This window comes from Lampetra planeri, chromosome 43, assembly GCF_965212315.1.
Source record: "Lampetra planeri chromosome 43, kcLamPlan1.2.h2, whole genome shotgun sequence".
NCBI lineage: Eukaryota > Metazoa > Chordata > Hyperoartia > Petromyzontiformes > Petromyzontidae > Lampetra > Lampetra planeri.
Window position 1 is genome coordinate 6839542 of NC_136149.1, and position 17107 is coordinate 6856648.

At 48.5% G+C, this 17107-nt stretch overlaps 1 protein-coding gene across 3 annotated transcripts in view; it reads right to left on the bottom strand.

Moving 5' to 3' along the window:
- Positions 1-17107, bottom strand: part of LOC144732664 (rho guanine nucleotide exchange factor 7-like) — a 32243-nt gene continuing 15136 nt past the window's right edge. For 2 of the 3 annotated variants that reach the window (XM_078614208.1, XM_078614209.1), the window contains exons 3-19: positions 14830-15031; positions 13599-13678; positions 13401-13495; positions 13118-13213; positions 12822-12944; positions 12357-12495; positions 10124-10183; positions 9127-9273; positions 8143-8229; positions 7710-7788; positions 7110-7246; positions 6115-6360; positions 5436-5523; positions 4142-4234; positions 1403-1502; positions 934-988; positions 1-413 (exon numbers count right to left, since the gene is read on the bottom strand). In XM_078614208.1, the coding sequence (XP_078470334.1) occupies positions 291-413; positions 934-988; positions 1403-1502; positions 4142-4234; positions 5436-5523; positions 6115-6360; positions 7110-7246; positions 7710-7788; positions 8143-8229; positions 9127-9273; positions 10124-10183; positions 12357-12495; positions 12822-12944; positions 13118-13213; positions 13401-13495; positions 13599-13678; positions 14830-15028 (1947 nt within the window). In that variant the 5' untranslated portion in view covers positions 15029-15031 and the 3' untranslated portion in view covers positions 1-290. Of the gene's footprint in view, positions 414-933; positions 989-1402; positions 1503-2639; positions 2754-4141; positions 4235-5435; positions 5524-6114; positions 6361-7109; positions 7247-7709; positions 7789-8142; positions 8230-9126; positions 9274-10123; positions 10184-12356; positions 12496-12821; positions 12945-13117; positions 13214-13400; positions 13496-13598; positions 13679-14829; positions 15032-17107 lie in introns of all 3 variants that reach the window. The other variant, XM_078614210.1, reaches the window with a different exon arrangement.

Below are 17107 nucleotides of genomic sequence, written 5' to 3' on the forward strand. Positions count from 1 at the left end.
GGGGGGGCAGGGGTGGCGGGGGAGTGCCTGGGGTAAACGAGGGGGGGCCTGTCTTCACCTGCGATCGCGGCTAACGCCTCCCTGGCGGAGGGTAGCTCGACTTCGGGTGGTCTGGCACCACGGAGCCCGACACCACAACACCACCCATGGCTTACGTCCCCTCGCGCGTCTCCAGGACGAGCGGCGAGGCGCTCCCCGGGAACACGCCGCCGCTTTCCGTAAACATGACCGTGGTGGAGTTGGCGCACACAAGTGCATATGTACAAGTCTCTGGTCCCAGGTCTACTCCGCTAAAGGTTCGTTTCATCCCACGAGGCGTCATTCGGGACCTTGAGGCACCGCTTGAGGATCTTTTCCAACTCCTTCCGGGACTTGGCCTCTTCTTCCAGGCCATGTCTCAACCGCCGAGTCTCCTGGGAGAGGGGCAGCAGCCAGAGGAAAATCCGTGTGGATTAAATGCACATTTCAATAACCACGGTGAATGTGGCCAAAATAGACGATGGGGTTAAGCCCGAGTTGAGATCAAGTTTGGAGCCAGATTAACCGGTTAAAGTTTGGGAGTTTTATTATGATTCTAACTATGATTGTTTACCCAGGAAAGGCGCACTGAGTTTCATTGACTTTATACCGATTTTCTTTTCAAGAGTGGCTGATGATTGCTATTTACATTCCCAATTGGAATTTGTGGGCATATTTTTTTTTTATTCAGCAAATTTGGACCATGAAGTCAGCACACAACGGCCTACTATTTCGAATGACATCACAGGATCTTTATTGTAGATTGCGAAGAAGCAGGCGGCGCACATTTCTATGGTTGACACACCGACGGTATGAATCAGGGCAGCTGCTGGATTTGAACTGTGAACGTCTGCAACGAGTGGTGAAGGCAAAAAAGCGCTGAGTCGCGTCACCGTGTGGAGCACGAAGTGGTACCTGTCTCAGCTCTTGTATTTGGTCCTTCAGGGCATACACAGTGTCGACCAGGCTCCTGCAGGTGACAGGGAACACACGTGATTAAAAGCAGGCTCCTCTCTAAGAGGCGATGGACTTCAGGTGAGGTCCCACACATGTTGTGTCAGGGGCTGTGACTGGTAGGTAACACCTGGTTGGGGGTTGACTCAGCTGATCGTCCCTCAAGGGTCAATTAAATGATTACCACATTGTAGGAAGATCAACAGTGGATATCCTATGGGAAGACTCACGCCAGAGGAATGTGGAATTTTCTCCATTAGGATAAGGCCTTTAAACAGGACATGAGCAGGAAATCCCATTGTCTTGACAGGAAAGGAGTTGATAATTGGAATATTTCCGAGTCTCGGGATCCCACTGAGAGCGTGAGGACCAACTGTTTCTGCCTCTGCTTCTCTTCGCCCTCAGTGTTTGGTGGAGCAGCGCCACTCACTTCTCCTCCGTGACCGTCTGCCCATTGCTCTTCCTCTCCTCGACAATCATCTTCTCTTCTTCAGGAAGCAGCACTTGGGGGGCCACGTCCTTGTTACAAACTGAGGGCAGCAAGAAGACACTCGCTCAAAGCACTGGGCAGTCACCAAGGCGTCTGGACTTGCCAGCAGAGCTGACCACAGCCAGATAGCAACAACCACTCAAGGACAGAAACTGTATAAGTTACATTAACGTTCATCAAAGCATCGATTAAAAGTCAAAGCATAGCTTAAAGCATAAGTTTCCAGGAGAATTGCTCTTTTAATTTTCAGTTATCCTTAAATTGCCATATGAGCCCCGGGTGTATGGAACATGCGAATGTGCGATCACGTATGTGTGTATTTAACATCACACAAAGGTCTGCATGCATGGAGAAAGGCTCTCAGCCTTATACAGACCACCATCTCAAAAGAACTGACCTGTGGCCATGTTGTTTATACCACAAATTTCAAGAGTTGAGGAAAATATGGCCATCCCAATGGAGGCAGCTGTGAGAAGAATAGAGAACTGTAGACTGACCATTGGAACCTCATTTGCCAGTAAAAAATATGATAATAGTTTTTTTTACCCTTCTATCATATTTATCATATTTTTTACTGGCAAATGAGGTTCCAATGGTGTAAATGCTTACCCCGAGCTCTCATACTCTGATGGTGCATTGTGTTTGAGTTGTGCGCCTTTTGGCGTCATCTGGTCCAACCCATGTGAGACTAGGCTCTAAGAAAAGCTGCCTTGGGTGTGGACCAATCAACTTCAAGGACAGTGCACATTATCAGAGTTATGTTTTTTGTTTGCATTATGACTGCAGGTATTGTGGTCTATGCAAACATGACTCCTTGTAAAAAAAAAGTGTCAGTTTTGTTGCCAGATAGAAGGGTAAAAAAACAATTATCAACTGTAGACTGGTTTCGTCCTGAATAAGACTCATAAGGACAGTCAGCACTGTTCACAGAAGTGACAAAATGGCCACACACTCGGTTCTTTCCAGCAGGTGGTCTCAGATAAGGCTGAGCGTTTTTGGACATGAAAGCACACCTCTTGAGTGTTATTAAATCTCTTTGTTGCCAGCCTGTATTGATGTGTCTGTTGTGATGGGTTTTCTCATCATTTACATATTTGAACGGGTGTGTGAACGGGTGTGTGCACGTGTGTGTGTGCACGTGTGTGTGTGTGTGCATGAAGCTAAGCAGAGGCAATACGGAGGTCAGCAGAGTCCCAGCGAGACAGGCTGGCGTGCCTGGCCATCCCCTCTGGCCCTGCCAGCTCACAGTCAGACAGAACGTGGTTGTGCATCAGGTCAGTCGCCTGCCAGGCTGCCGGGAGGAGCCGCGGTTACCCGGGACGGGAGGTCCGCGGCAGCGAGTCAAGAAACACATGGGGAAGGGAGTGCGAGGGGTTCATACGTTGAGAGACACGTGGAATGCAAAACAAACAAACACAGGAAGGTCAAGAGTGGGAGCGAGAGGGGATTGACAGGAGACGAGACAAAGGGGTCGGTGGGATGTCACGCGGGGCGGTGACGGGGACGGGAAGGAGGCTGATTGAAAAAACACAAAATTAATACAACGTGATGCACCACACGTGCAATGTGCATGCGAAACGAGACAGATTAAGATAGAGCGGCCACGAAAAAATGCGCGACAGGGAAGGGCAGGTGTGGCTAAACGTATTGGGGTTCATGCTCAAAGTAAAATGAAACAAAATGCAGGGAAGACAACAAAAAAAGATCAAGAAAATGACCACAGACAGGACAGAGACAAAAGAGACACGTTAGTCCACAGGCACCCGCTGAGCCTCCTTCACTGACGCACCGACCTCTAAGCTGTCAAGACAAACGCCGAGCCCCAGAACATCGACCCCAGTCCTCAGGTAACCCACGCTCGGTCATCACGTACACCAAGCCACATTGTACGTATGTATGCTGAACTTCTTTCGCACCGTACGTAGCCAACCATGCTAATCGGAGGTGTGAACATGGAAACTCTGACTCATCTTTGTTCTACAGCATGGGACACAGCCGAGCAAAAAATACAATTACATAAATCCCACATCATTTTGAATGCACCGATTAACGACATGACTGAGAATCTGGGAGATCATAGCTGATATGGGAAGCTGAAAGGAGAGGTCCCTGAGGTCGGTACGTTGGCAAACACCATGGGGGAGTTTAACAACCACACTCATTTAAGAATCTCAAAGTGGCACGACAGATTCAAAAGCAGACTGAATGGCCCAATGAGAGATCTTGATGTGTGAACAGGAGCCGTGCTGTGTATGAGCCTTGTGTGTGCGATATGAGCAATGCTCTGTGTGTCATGTGTGCTGTGTGTGGGCTATGTGTGTGAGCTGTGTGTGTTCGCTATGTGTGCGCTATGTGTGTTCGCTGTGTGTGTGAACTGTGTGTGTGAGCTGTGTGTGTGCGCTGTGTGTGTGAGCTGTGTGCGTGCACTGTGTGGGGGCGCTGTGTGCGGGCGCTATGTGCGTGCGCTGTGTGTGGGCTGTGTGTGTGCGCTGTGTGTGAGCTGTGTGTGTTCGCTGTGTGTGGGCTATGTGTGTGAACTGTGTGTGTGAGCTGTGTGTGTGCACTGTGTGTGTGAGCTGTGTGTGTGCACTGTGTGCATGCGCTGTGTGCGAACGCTGTGTGTGTGCGCTGTGTGTGAGCTATGTGTGTGCGCTGTGCATGTTGTGGCTTGGGACCCACTGGAGTTGAGTGTCTGCCGGGTCTTGCCGCTGGTACAGTACGCCTCGATCACCTTCAGAATCTGCGTATCTTCCTCAAGCGCAGCTGCGGAACCTGCACACAGAACACACAGCATTACCACTTGAGCAGTGGATTTATGAAGATCAAGCACAAGATGTTGCCACGGCCAAAGCCACTGATGCCACCGCACCTCATTGCCAAGGCTTTCTACCACTCTGTCAGATCCCGCAGCTGCTGCACAGTCGACACGCGACCTCCAAGATCTACCGTCACAGTATCCCACCGACTGCTTCTTGGGCTTCCCCTTGATCTCCGGACTTGTGGAGACCCCTCCAATCCTGCACAGCAACAGGTGCCACCAAGCGCAGCAGTTTCTTTCTCCTCGTCAAAGCTACAACACTTACCAGCCGCCTTCTTCTCTTCCAGACTTCTGCATTACCAGAATCCGTCTCGGACACAGCAGCTCAAAACGCCAACAGCCTCTCTCTTTAAGCTGCCTAGGGTCCAAGCTCTCTCTGGTCTGCACAGAAATCCAGCGAACACTCCCACCTCAAATTCCCTTCGTTACATTACAGATTAATCTCTCTTCTTTTGCAAAATGGTCTCCGTGGCCCATCAACACATGCCCTGCAAAAGCAACGTACCTTCTGACGAAATTTTCACAAAGCCCCACATTGCGGATGTTACCACAGTAAAGCAGTACCATTTGTGAATGTAGTCTATCTTGCTTTGTAGACAGATCTGCATCAATTCACCTCCCTGGTGATTTCAAGAATTGTTTATATTTCACGTCTAGATTCGATACAATATATTTATTTCTCCAATATTGTACGGAATGTAGCGACGGCCAATGGGTGGAGGGGTCATGTGAATCCGTTTTTAACGTATCTCAAAAACCCCAGTTGAGTAATTTACATGTACATCTTTTAGCATCAGGGCATTAGGCCAATACCAGTTACATTGTGCGTTTCTTTAGCTATGGGAGGAAACCTGAGAACATGGAGGGCACCCATGCAGAAGAGGGGGAGAACATACCTTGTCGCGAGAGCAAGGGTGGAACGAGGGTGGAGTGAGGGTGGAGTGAGGGTGGAATGAGTGTGGAGTGAGGGTGGAGTGAGAGTGAGGGTGGAGTGAGGGTGAGGGTGGAGTGAGAGTGGAGTGAGAGTGGAGTGAGGGTGGAGTGAGGGTGGAATGAGGGCGAGGGTGGAGTGAGGGTGGAGTGAGGGTGGAGTGAGTGAGGGGTGGTGCGAGGGTGGAGGGTGCAGTGATGGTGGAGCGTGTGGGACTTGCGTACTCTTCCTCACAAAGTCCTCGTCTGACGGTTTCCGTGTCTTGCGAGATGGCAGCAGCTTCTTCATGGTTTTCGGGCTCCTGCTCAGCTCCTGCAGGTGTTTGACAAAGGTACAGGATTGTATGACGGCATTATTTTGCACGGTGTGTGTGTGTGTGCATAAGCACATCTTACAATTTAAACTTACGGAACATCTAATGCAAACTGTGTCTCCAGATGCAGCATACATTACTTGAATGACAGATATTTTTTCATAATGTCAGCAAGTTTATTTTAAAATAAACAATTCTAGGGGAACATTTACCATAGATTTTTGTCACAATCTGACCATGTTGAAGTTCCGATTTGTTAGAATATAATTGATTTATTTACACTATTTACCCAAGAAAGCCTCACTGAGTCTCTTGACTCTTTTTCTGAAGGGTCCTGTCAAGTTTTCAGTCGGGGGCGATGTCACTGCTGTGTGTGATCCCAATTGATTAATTTCCAAGACAATTTTCAGCACTGGGATATTTGACCAATACCAGTTACCTTCATGTGGAAGGAAATTGAACCCGGAGGAAGCCCACGCAGATCAAGGGAAGGACATACAAACTCCACGTAGAAAAACGACCAAGTCAGGAATCGAACTCAAACACTTTTTTTGCCGCGAAGCGCGTGTGCTACCGCCGTGACGCCCCACCTCCTTGTAAATGAGCGCGGCGGAGGGGCGGAGCGGCGGTGCCGGGCGAAGGCAGCTCAGGCTCCAGGGCTTGGCTGTCTTAGGCGGCTCCAGGAGCCCCCAGGTCTGCAGGTGGACGTGGTGTGCGCCGTGACTCCCGTGGCTGCCCGCAAGTGGTAGCGTGCGGTAGCCCGGGTTCACCGGCAGCGGCTTGGAAGCCCCGTCAGCGTGCTTCCCTGTCGCGCTGGCTAAGACGGGCGCCGGGAGCTGAAAGGACACATTAGCTTTCGACAGATTCTTATAGATTTTTTTGTCTCTCCATATAAACCATTATAATTTAGTCTCAATAGTGCAACCGGCATCACGTCACAAAATGTGACTTTCACACACACTCTTGTATGAGGCAGTTTGTCACACGACAGTCAAGAACCACCTTCGAGGTCTCAAGTGCCAAGTGTCTGCTGCTGTGGTACTGTGTCCTGTACAACGCTTTGAGATCCTTGATGAAAAGCGCTATATACGTGGAATTATTGAGCGACTTTTTGGACGACGTAGCAACCGAGAGTAACGTTCGTCGCATGATAGTAAAAACTATTTTTTAAACCTCAGAGCTGGAATTTTGCCACATTTAAGTGCAGAACCAAATTTTTTCGTGTCTTTTTGTTCTGTGAACCCGTGAGCAAATGGCTCAGCAATAGCGCCTTTGCCGCCATGCAACAACCATAAAATAATGGTGCCGTTTTCCTTCACAGCGGTCGTTAAAGATACCGTGATGTCATTCAAAGAAGGGTATGCCATCGTGCCGGCATCACGGTGCAAGGTTGCCATATTAAAAAAATGATTTGCAAACTACTTCAGTTCAGTAAAAAACAGATATTCGATCGTCGCACGCTACTGCGAAAACCAAGTCTGACTCAACAAGTGGCATAATAATAAAAATATTCATAATACTAATAGCTTTGTGTTAGACAGACAAGGTGGGTTTCCCCCAGGCATGTGTGGCCATGGTACCGCACCGAGTGCGACTGTGTGGACTTGAGGATGCTGGCGCCGCCATGCGGAGTGGTGCGGCTCTGCCGGTGGAGGTGCTCGAGCCAGGCCTGCACCTCCTGTGGGCCCTGGCACCAGACCAGCATGCGGTCCATCGTGTTCCCTGTGGGCGGCGTGCACGGCAGCGACTCGCACACAATCGCGTCGGCAGCGCACGTGCGACTGTGCATGATGAACCGCTTGCGTTATTTCAAGCGTGATATTTTGATTTAACAGCGCAGAGGTGTGTGTGTGCGTACAGCACTGCATGTACAAAAGCCCTCAACTTTATCCAGGCCACGTGTTAAAAGGAACTGAATGTGTGGCCATATTTATCAACGAGTTAGGAAGACACATCTGCCGCAATAGTGCGTGGCAAACGCTTGAGGGAAGAATACTGAACACGCAGCCCAACCCGGAAAACCACGCATTAATTATAAGCAACTGCGAAAACGTAAATCTTAAAACGCATGAGAATTGGTGTTAATTCATTAATCAATGCATCGTTCCGTGCCTAACAGTTCCCGTATGGGAGACGATGCTCGTGTGATTGTCTCGATGTTATTGACAGGTGTCGAGCAGTTTACCGTTAATTTCAAATGCGTTGCGGTAGACATCCCCGTCCTCCATCTTGGTGAAGGACATGCCACTGAGCGGGAACTTTCCCTGCAAACCAAGAGCGCGGAATCTGACTCACGACACGTGGCATCGATAACCCTCACCCGCGTGGGTGAAGAGCATCAGACCTCAAGACTTTAGGTGGTGGTATTGACAAGTCCAGGAGGCGGAAAGGATGAGGGAAGGAGCAGGACGGATCAAAGATTACACGAAGGAGAATAGAAAACATAGAAATCATGGGGGAAGCAGAGGGGAGGTGAGAAGTAGAGGGTAGAGGCAGAGGAGGAAGGAGGAGGAATTGGGAGGGGAGGTGACATGATGGAGAAGGGGTGCAGGTAGGGAATAAGGGAGGAGGGGTGTGAGGGAGAGGAGGGGGGGGGGAGAGCGGGACGTGGAGGTCACCTGGAAGATGAAGCCGCTCATGCGTGGGCTCGCCGATAGCAGCACCAGCACACTCGGGAAGAGCAGCAGGAAGCGCTCCGTCCGGTCCTGCTCAGCAGCATCCCAGCGCACAATTAGCGTTAACATTGTTTGGCGTTTATCTCCAGGGTGTTGAGTGACACTCAAATAGCAAACACGTGACGATGCGTGTACTCACATTACATCGTTTACATGTACAGTGCGTGTTTATACAATGGACGTCGCACTCGGTGAAACACACAAACAAGTACACGGAGTGAAATGGTGCACGCCGCGGGTTCTTACTGAGTGTGCTCGAGCTGTAGCGGCTGCAGATGTAGTGCGCAGTGAGGCTAAACTAGAGAGTTCAACAAAGTGAGACTTCCAGCGCGTGTGGGTGGGTGGGTGGGAGATCGTTCCAAGTGAAGCGGCTGTCTGAGCGAGAGTGTGCCTGTTCAAAGTTTTACTGAAGGGGCAGTCACATTTTGATGGTTTTTGGACAGAAGAGCAGAGTTACTGTTGGAGTATTGCATCATTCAGAATGTGCAGGCCAGGTATCACTGGGATGAACATAGTGCAAACAGAGATAGCGGTTAGACATTTTGTGGTTCATAACTCTCTTTTTTAGATAAAATAAACATGTATAGTTGTAAACGGCACACATGCTGCCTAAACACCGTGGAAGCTGCTCGATGACCATCATTGTGGTTTTGTGGATGCATCATCGCAATCATCAGCTGTGATTAATCCATTTCTGGAAGAAAGACCTCTCATCCCGCCGCCACCTCTCGCGATTTTACCATGATTTCACAATTCACCGAGCACATGTGCGCGAGACAATTTCACGCAAAGCAAATTTCTTGATTTCGTGCGATGCTCAGCATTTATCGCTTCAATTGTGGCCCCCTCCGCTCCACACCCTGCTGCTGAGACACAGGTCACTCTCGCGAGTGCACAACTTCCTGCCATGACGGTGGCAATGCCCACCTCGCTGCCAGTCGCCTGCACCACGGCCTGGCTCATGTACACGATGCTGCCCAGCGCCTTCATGTCCTCGCCCTCCCAGCCGCGGATCGGCTCCGTCATCATCTGTAGCTCCAGCTCCTTGCGTTTCCTCATCTCGCGGCACTGCGTCTGCGAGCAGCATAGCGGACGAAGTCGTTACGGTGGTCTGGGTGACCTGCAGCGCGTGTGTGTCATGGGACCTAAGTGAACTCAGGATTTAATGAGCCATCGTGAGAGATCGCGTCAAAAAGTAGTGATCGTTCGTAATTGATTTTTGGGGGTTGGACGTGTAAGGAAGTGCCCAAATCTGTATCATGACTTCCTAGATATTCCTGATCATGCGTGACACTGACTTAAGCGAAATGTCACGTGTATATATGCTAAGTTTGGTTGTGAGAATTGTTCTACAACTTACCGGTGAGCTGAAACAATAGTAATTGACACGTTTAACACTTGTACACCATGCAACAATTCATTTGTTTGGCTGCAATGAGTTGTGGAGGGTTTCTAATTACATAGATATGGCGAGATCATTATGTGGCCTAACCTAAAATGCAACTACGAATTAGAATACTATCTATGGGACCTTTTTATAACTGCTTAATCATAATTGCATTGTCTTTGTACTGTTCGACCTTTTGATATTCTCTGGTCTACCACTGGTGAGACATGGCCATAAAAAAGGCTGTCTCTGGATTAGGCCAATCAGTTTCAAGGACAATGCCACAATTATGTGTGGTTAATGCAGACTTGATGTCTTGCAAAAGGTATCTAATTGGTGTTTGAGCATCTTAACACCTCCAGTTTTATTGCCAGAAAGGGTAAAAGCTAGAATTATAACACTGGCTGCGAAAACCTACGAGTTGAGTAGTGATGACGTGACCCATTGAGACGCTGCGAGTGACCCATGCGACCGATGAGCGAATGTCACAGTTGCTCTGGGCCGAGTTTCCGCTCAGCGTGGGGGTCGGCTTCTCACCGCCAGGGTCTTGAATGCCGTCATGCCCCCATGGATGTCGTTTCTGTCCGGGTGAATGTCCTGTAAACAGAGCCGCCACATTAGCGACGAGCTACCTTGGTGCCTGCTCGTGTCGTGTACATTAACAACGACGCTAACGTTTGGTGCGCCATGCAAAACACCACAAGCAGTTCCGGACAAAAAGAGCATTGTGCTCCTCTTGTCTTCAGGCTACCATCAAAATACATGTCCTGAAGAACTGCTTGCTCCCTGTCAGTGAGTCACATTTTTTTTTGCATAATTCACAAAGGCTTAGTAGTGTTTGCACGTTGGTGCGGGGTGTTTGAAACATGCGGTTATTATTTTGTTAGGATGGGATTTCTTCGTCATTTACAGACTTGATCACGCCCTTGTCGGCTGAGAGGATGACTATGTCATCTCTCTATTTTTAGTTGAGACAGCTCAAAGCGCTCATCCTTACTGATGTTGCTAATAGGTGTCTTAGCGTTTTTGAGGATTGCAGCGATTTCCGATTTTGCCACATCTGCAGGAATGTGTCCCAAACCCTTAAGGGCTATGTCAATCTGGGCAATGATATCATCAACTGGGATGTGTTTAGGGGTGACTGCGAAATTCAACCCTTTAGCTGATTGATAACAATCTTGTCACCATCTAACTTTTTAAAGTGTGGATCTGGCTTCTTCTTGGACAGGAGGTTGAACTTGACAGAAAAAAAATGTCTATATCTGATTGGGAACATGTAGATAACATGACTGCCTCGTCAGCCGCCTCAATATCAGCTAAATGCACAGGAAACCTGATTGCCAAGTTCACGAATAATTCTTTAGTTCTTTCGGTTTGTTTGTTTGTTTGTTTTCTCATTCATTTGTACCTGATGATGGTTGCTTGTGTTGCAATAGAAACGTCGTATTGTATTATTATTTTATTTTATTTATTTCTATGTGACTTTACCGAAAGAACCAGAGAATAAGTATTGGATGTTTAAATCGAAAAGAGACCAGGTGGCTCAATGGCACACTGTCTACAGGAAAGCCACCCATACGGATGCCTACCTAAAACCTGACTCCCACCACCATCCATCCCAGAAGAATTCCCTCATCAAAACTCTACACCATAGAGCTCGATGTATTTCTGACCATCATCACCTAGCCAGTGAACTGGAACACGTACACCAAGCCCTCAAGATGAATGGATATTCAGACTACACAATCCGTAAAGCTACCATCACCCCAACCGTTGGGAAAGAACCATCTGAGGAACCAATCAAAACCATCTCACCTTGCCATACATAGCAGGGGTCACCAAAAATATATCTACGATCATGTGCAAACAGAAGATCCAGGTTCGATTCAACACAGTACATAAAATTTGTGATCTGATCCCATCTGTGAAGGATGTGATCCCTGACATGCAATACCCCGGCGTCTACAAACTAAGCTGTGTCTGCGGCAGCAGTTACATTGGGGAAACTAAGCGACATGTCTCGGACTGTGTTCGTGAACATAAGGCAGATCTGAAACACGGAAGGACCAATACCTCAGCCGTGGCTGATCATTGTTTTAACGCTGTGGGCACACTCGAAATTGATTTTTCCAAGACGAAGGTACTCTGCAAGCCCACTGGCTATCAGTAAAGATTCGTTCATGAAGCTATCCAGATATATAAACACAGACACAATTTCAACCGAGAAGATGGGTACAAATTGAGCAATCATTGGAAGGACGTTATTAACCAGTTTTAGTAATAACTGGCTGTGATGTTTAGTAGTTATTTTCGACTCTCTGGTGTTACATTAACAGGTTAAATGTCTCACTAACACAGCCACCGTTGCTCGTTTTCCTTGATGTGGCGGTGGCTCTCCGATCTTACATTGACATGCTAATCTCTCACAATACAAGGGCCACCCCCGCAGCTTCGTCGTCGTGGAGGTTGCCCAGCTCTCTCCGATCTTACATTTACAAGCAAATTTCATAATTAGCCCCACCCACTTCGCTTATGACCCTTGGGCTACACCCATCTCAAACCTTTATAACATTCTGCCTCAGCAGCGCTCTTGCTATTTTTTCACCCGATGACAATTGGTTGCGTTGCGATCGAAACGTCGTGATATTTTTTTATAATGTTTTCTATCTACGTGGCTTTACCGAAAGACCCAAAGAATAAACACTTAATCTAAAATCGTTGATATTCACTGGCCATACAAAATCATCATCATCATCATCCTCATCACCACCTCCATGTGCCTTTCCAACTCCTTCAGCAGGGTCGGGTACTTGTCGAGGCGCATGAAGGGCTTGCTCAGGCTGGTGGTGAGCATGAGCAGGCCAGGGCTGCTCACACCTTTGCTCTCCATGAACTCTCCCAGCATCTCACTGTCACATACGGACACGGCACATGCACCGTAGCAGTCAGTGTGGGCCATCAGGAACGTGGGTGTTCAATATGGGTTAGGGATAGGAGCTGAGTTAGGGATAGGGGATGTGTTACGAATAGGGCCTGAGGTTACGGCTGCAATAGTGATAGAGGTTGGGATAGTGATAGGGACTGGAATAGGGATAAGAGCTGAGTTAGTGATAGAGGCTGGGATAGTGATAAGGGCTGGGATAGTGATAGGAGCTGACTTAGGGATAGGGGGCTGGGATAGGGACAGGGGCTGTGATAGTGACTGTGATAGGGACTGGGTTGATGGCAGGTCCACCTGTGCTCCTGGAGGGTGCGCACGGCCCAGGGGTGGTTGCAGCAGTACGCCAGGTAGAGGCCATGCATCTGATTCATTAGGGACATGAAGCAGCCGCCCACTGTCTGCTGGGACTCTGGCACCCTGTGGAGATACATACACGAGGAGATACACACACAGATCTACACCCACTAAGGTACACCAAACGGAATTCATTTGGCAACATCAGACGCAACTTAATGGCTCCTCCAAACTCGACTCACAAAGCTATAAACCAAGCCCACTGCTTTTAAATGCCACGTGTAAGAAAGACTCACTTTGTACAGTCCTCAAGGGCCTGCACCAGGCCCTGCTGGAAGCCACACACGTCCTCCAGGTTTCCCATCAGCGTGGACACATCCGTGGCAGAGAGCCTGCACCCGGCACGTGAGGGCCGCTCGATCAGGTTAAAGGTCCTCACGTGGCCTAAACGGACTGTTAGGCAAGGCACTGTTAGTGAGCGCCTATGAAGGTTGGCACAGAGCACGTCTGCATCTGTCACCCTCCCACGCTCACGCGCTCTCGCACGCAGGGCACGCTCAGCAACAAGGTGCGAGTTACTTGTCGGAGTTGTGCAGCGGCCTCAAGAAGGTGCCGAGGAGGTGCTGCAGCTCTCGGCAGTACTCGCGCTCCGTCTCCACGATATTCTGCAGCACCTGTGGAATGGGGGCACGCGCTCCACTCAGCTGTTGTTGTATCTCTGCGGACCTTCAGCCCTGGCTGCTGGATTAAAGTGTCCAGGAGGGACGAGAGACGTACCACATTGTAGTAGCCCTTGTTGGAGATCGGGCTGTCCACGCTCTTGCCAGTACTTTTCGATTTGGGAGACGTAGGTCTTTCTGAAAGTCAAGTTTTCGAGGAAATGTTTTAGGCCATGTCGGTCTCCTTTAATGAGCTCGGAGATTATATAAATCCACTGAGATACACGAAATTCCGCTGCCTCTTTTTCAAGGTTGACCTAGGTTACATCTACCAACCGTATAAATGCTCATACTGGATCAATGCCGCTGAAGTTATGCACTCCCAGGAAGTTGTGGGGCGAATGGGTCTTTGAAAGGATATTTTCATTTATTATATGTAGAGACAGACACATGAAAGAGTCGCATTGTGTGCTCTTTTGTAACAAAGAGAAAAATGTAACAATATTTTAATAAAAAGGAAAAGTAACAAGGTAAATTACACCCGCAAATTATCGTCTTTTTTAAGTATGCCAGAGATATAATGTGATTTCTGAAAAGAAAGGCGACTCCATCAGATAAGGAGAGGGAATTGGGAAGATTGCATGAAATGTCAAAGTATAAACGATTTAGCTTAAGGCAGCCAGAAAACATCAAATCAAACGTGGTGTTTTGCTTTCAAATTTTATCATTTTTTACTTTTCTAATAAACGTGACAAAAATATGAATCAGGTAATGAGCTCTTGTGTCTATTTACTAAATGCAACCGGACAAACATCCTACACAGAGTCCTTCTGAAAACGTCTTGAGACTCAGTGAGGACTTCCTGGTTAAATTACTTAATTTTGTGTAAAAAATGTGAGTTTGTAATGCACGAGAACAAGGCAGCACCATTTGTGACCAAGGATCTCAAACATCATTAGGCTTATTCCTCTGATCAAACTCACACGAGTATATCAATCTCGCAGCAGTGCAAAATCGAAGTTATTTCCGATTCAAATGAGCATTGAGGTGGTGTTCCATCTCTCGTTAATAGTACTGAGCCAGTGGTTAAAGTGAATATTTCTATGGCAGGGGGAAAGTGCATCTATAGAACAACCACTGTTTTCCACAAAGTTGGACTCATTTTATCTGTCCCAGCAGGATGATGACGATATGCCGATTCAACCCCTCAACCAGGATTTGAACTCGACCGCGAGCTGCCCACCCTACGGCCGAGCCACCGGGCAGACGATGCGTGCGAAATCGGCGCCACCACTCAGGGCACACGAGGACTTGGCCCCCGCACGCAACGTGCGGACGGCGCCGCTCACCGTTGCCCTTGAGCTCACGCACGTAGTTGCTGGGGAACCAGCCGGTGCGGCCGGCGAGCGTGCCCTCCCACCAGCCCCCGTCCTCGGGACGCGTCACCGTGATGACGTCGCCCTTGCTGAACGACAGTTCATCCTCGTTGTTGCGTTGGAAGTCGAAGCGCGCACGCACCACCGCTGTGTGCCCGCCGCTCTCCGTCATGTCCTGTCGGTGCCCGGCCCGGTAGTGCCGCGGAGTTACAATCGAACGCGGAAGTGCGGCAACCACCGCAGCAGCAATAACCGGGCTGCGCAAACTCACAAGGGGTGGTGGCATGGCTCAGTGGTAGCGTGTTCGCCGCTCGTTGCAGAGGTTTGCGGTTCAAAGCTGGATGGCCGCTCCGATTGATGCTCAAAGTCAAAGTGATTCGCTCGCTCAAATGAGCACATATTCATCAGCTCAGGATGGATGAGCCTTCTGGGGCGCAGCCCCAAAAAATCTGGAACACCACCCGGCCTGCCACCGGACATTTGAAACGCACCGAGTCTCTCAATTCAGGGGTCTGTGCAAGACACACCTGTTCAGACTCGCCTTCTCATAAAATAAAAAATGTAAGAAGGGGAAAAAACAATACTGTTTCGACATCATGGGACCTCCTTTGCCAGTACCAAAATAAGAGAATATGTTTTCCCCTTTTTTCTGGCAACAAAACAGCTGTGTTAAGATGTTAAAACACCAAACTGAAACCTTTTACAAGAAATCATGTCTGCATTAACCACAATACTTGGGGCCAAAAGGCGTCCTCTAGTCTAACACTGTTTTAAGACTAGGCTCAAAAGAAAGCTGTCCCTGGTGTGGACCAATCAGTTTCAAGGACAATGCACATATTATCAGAGTACGTTTTTTGTTTGCATTCTGACTACAAGTATCGTGGTTAATGCAGACATGATTCCTTGTAAAAGGTTTCAGTTTGGTGTTTTAACATCTTAACACCTGTTTTGTTGCCAAAAAAAGGAGAAAACCTATTCTCAATACTGTTTCTTTACTTATTATTTATTCGCTACTTTTTTTATCATGCTATTCGCAATGTTGCACTGATGCACTACTTTATTGAGGGCGATGTTGGCACGCGAAATTCAGCCCTGAGCCAGTCGTGAATATTCCTCATTCATATGGCAGGGACCAGTCTATCCATAGGCAAACCACTGTTCACTTCCTCAAAGAGTATTTATTCTTTTTTTATCCACCCCGGGAGGGACGATGAGCTCAAATCAACCTATGACCAGTGTTTGAACTCGCAACCTTCTGATTGCGAGCTGCTCAACTTTAGCACGGAGCCACCGGGCCGGCTAATCTTGTGGGTGTATTACTCGCAAACTGCTACGCACCATCCGCTTCACAGTGGACGTTCAGGATCCCACGATGTCGTTTGAAGAAGAGTAGGAGGCCACTGTGCGTCGGTGTCACGGTTCAAACTTGAAAATTACTAGCAAATGACTTAACTGGAAAACGCATTGAAATTGACACCCCCCCAAACCTTGTAAAACTTAGCAGTACCCTCATTCAGTCTCAAAACCTAAGTGAGGCTTTGCTAGATAAACAAGCGTAGTAATAATAATGATGAAAAGAAGTCTACTCCCCTCCACGCACTCTCCCCCCCCCCCCCAAAGCAATCTCCTCCACGCATTATCTAATCGAAGCCCATCATCAACCTTTGCTGTTGCTTCTAGATGATGAATAAAACCCAAATTTTGAACGTTATTGTACGTTATCAAAATATGTTGGGGTCTGCAGCGTCAGTGATGTACGAGCATCATACATTAAAAAACTCACCACCAGTGGGGGTGGTAGGGCGGCTCAGAATGAAGAGGGATAGAGCTGGCACTGCTGAGATCAAATCCGAGCAGCCGGCCATGAGAAAGCTGAATACTCAAGTGCGGAGAGTTAAGAGTCTCAGCCCGGCCACGATATGAGTAATGGTGGTTGACAAGAAGTAGCGTGATTGTGTTGCAGGTCACACCTGCAGAGTGATGGTGGTGTTGTGGTTCCCACTGAGAAAGTGGTGGTGCTGTGGTTGACACTGAGTGGTGGTGTTGTGGTTGTCACTGAGAAAGTGGTGGTGCTGTGGTTGACACTGAGTGGTGGTGTTGTGGTTGTCACTGAGAGAGTGGTGGTGCTGTGGTTGACACTGAGTGAGTGGTGGTGCTGTGGTTGACACTAAGAGAGTGGTGGTGCTGTGGTTGACACTGAGAGAGTGGTGGTGCTGTGGTTGACACTGAGAGAGTGGTGGTGCTGTGGTTG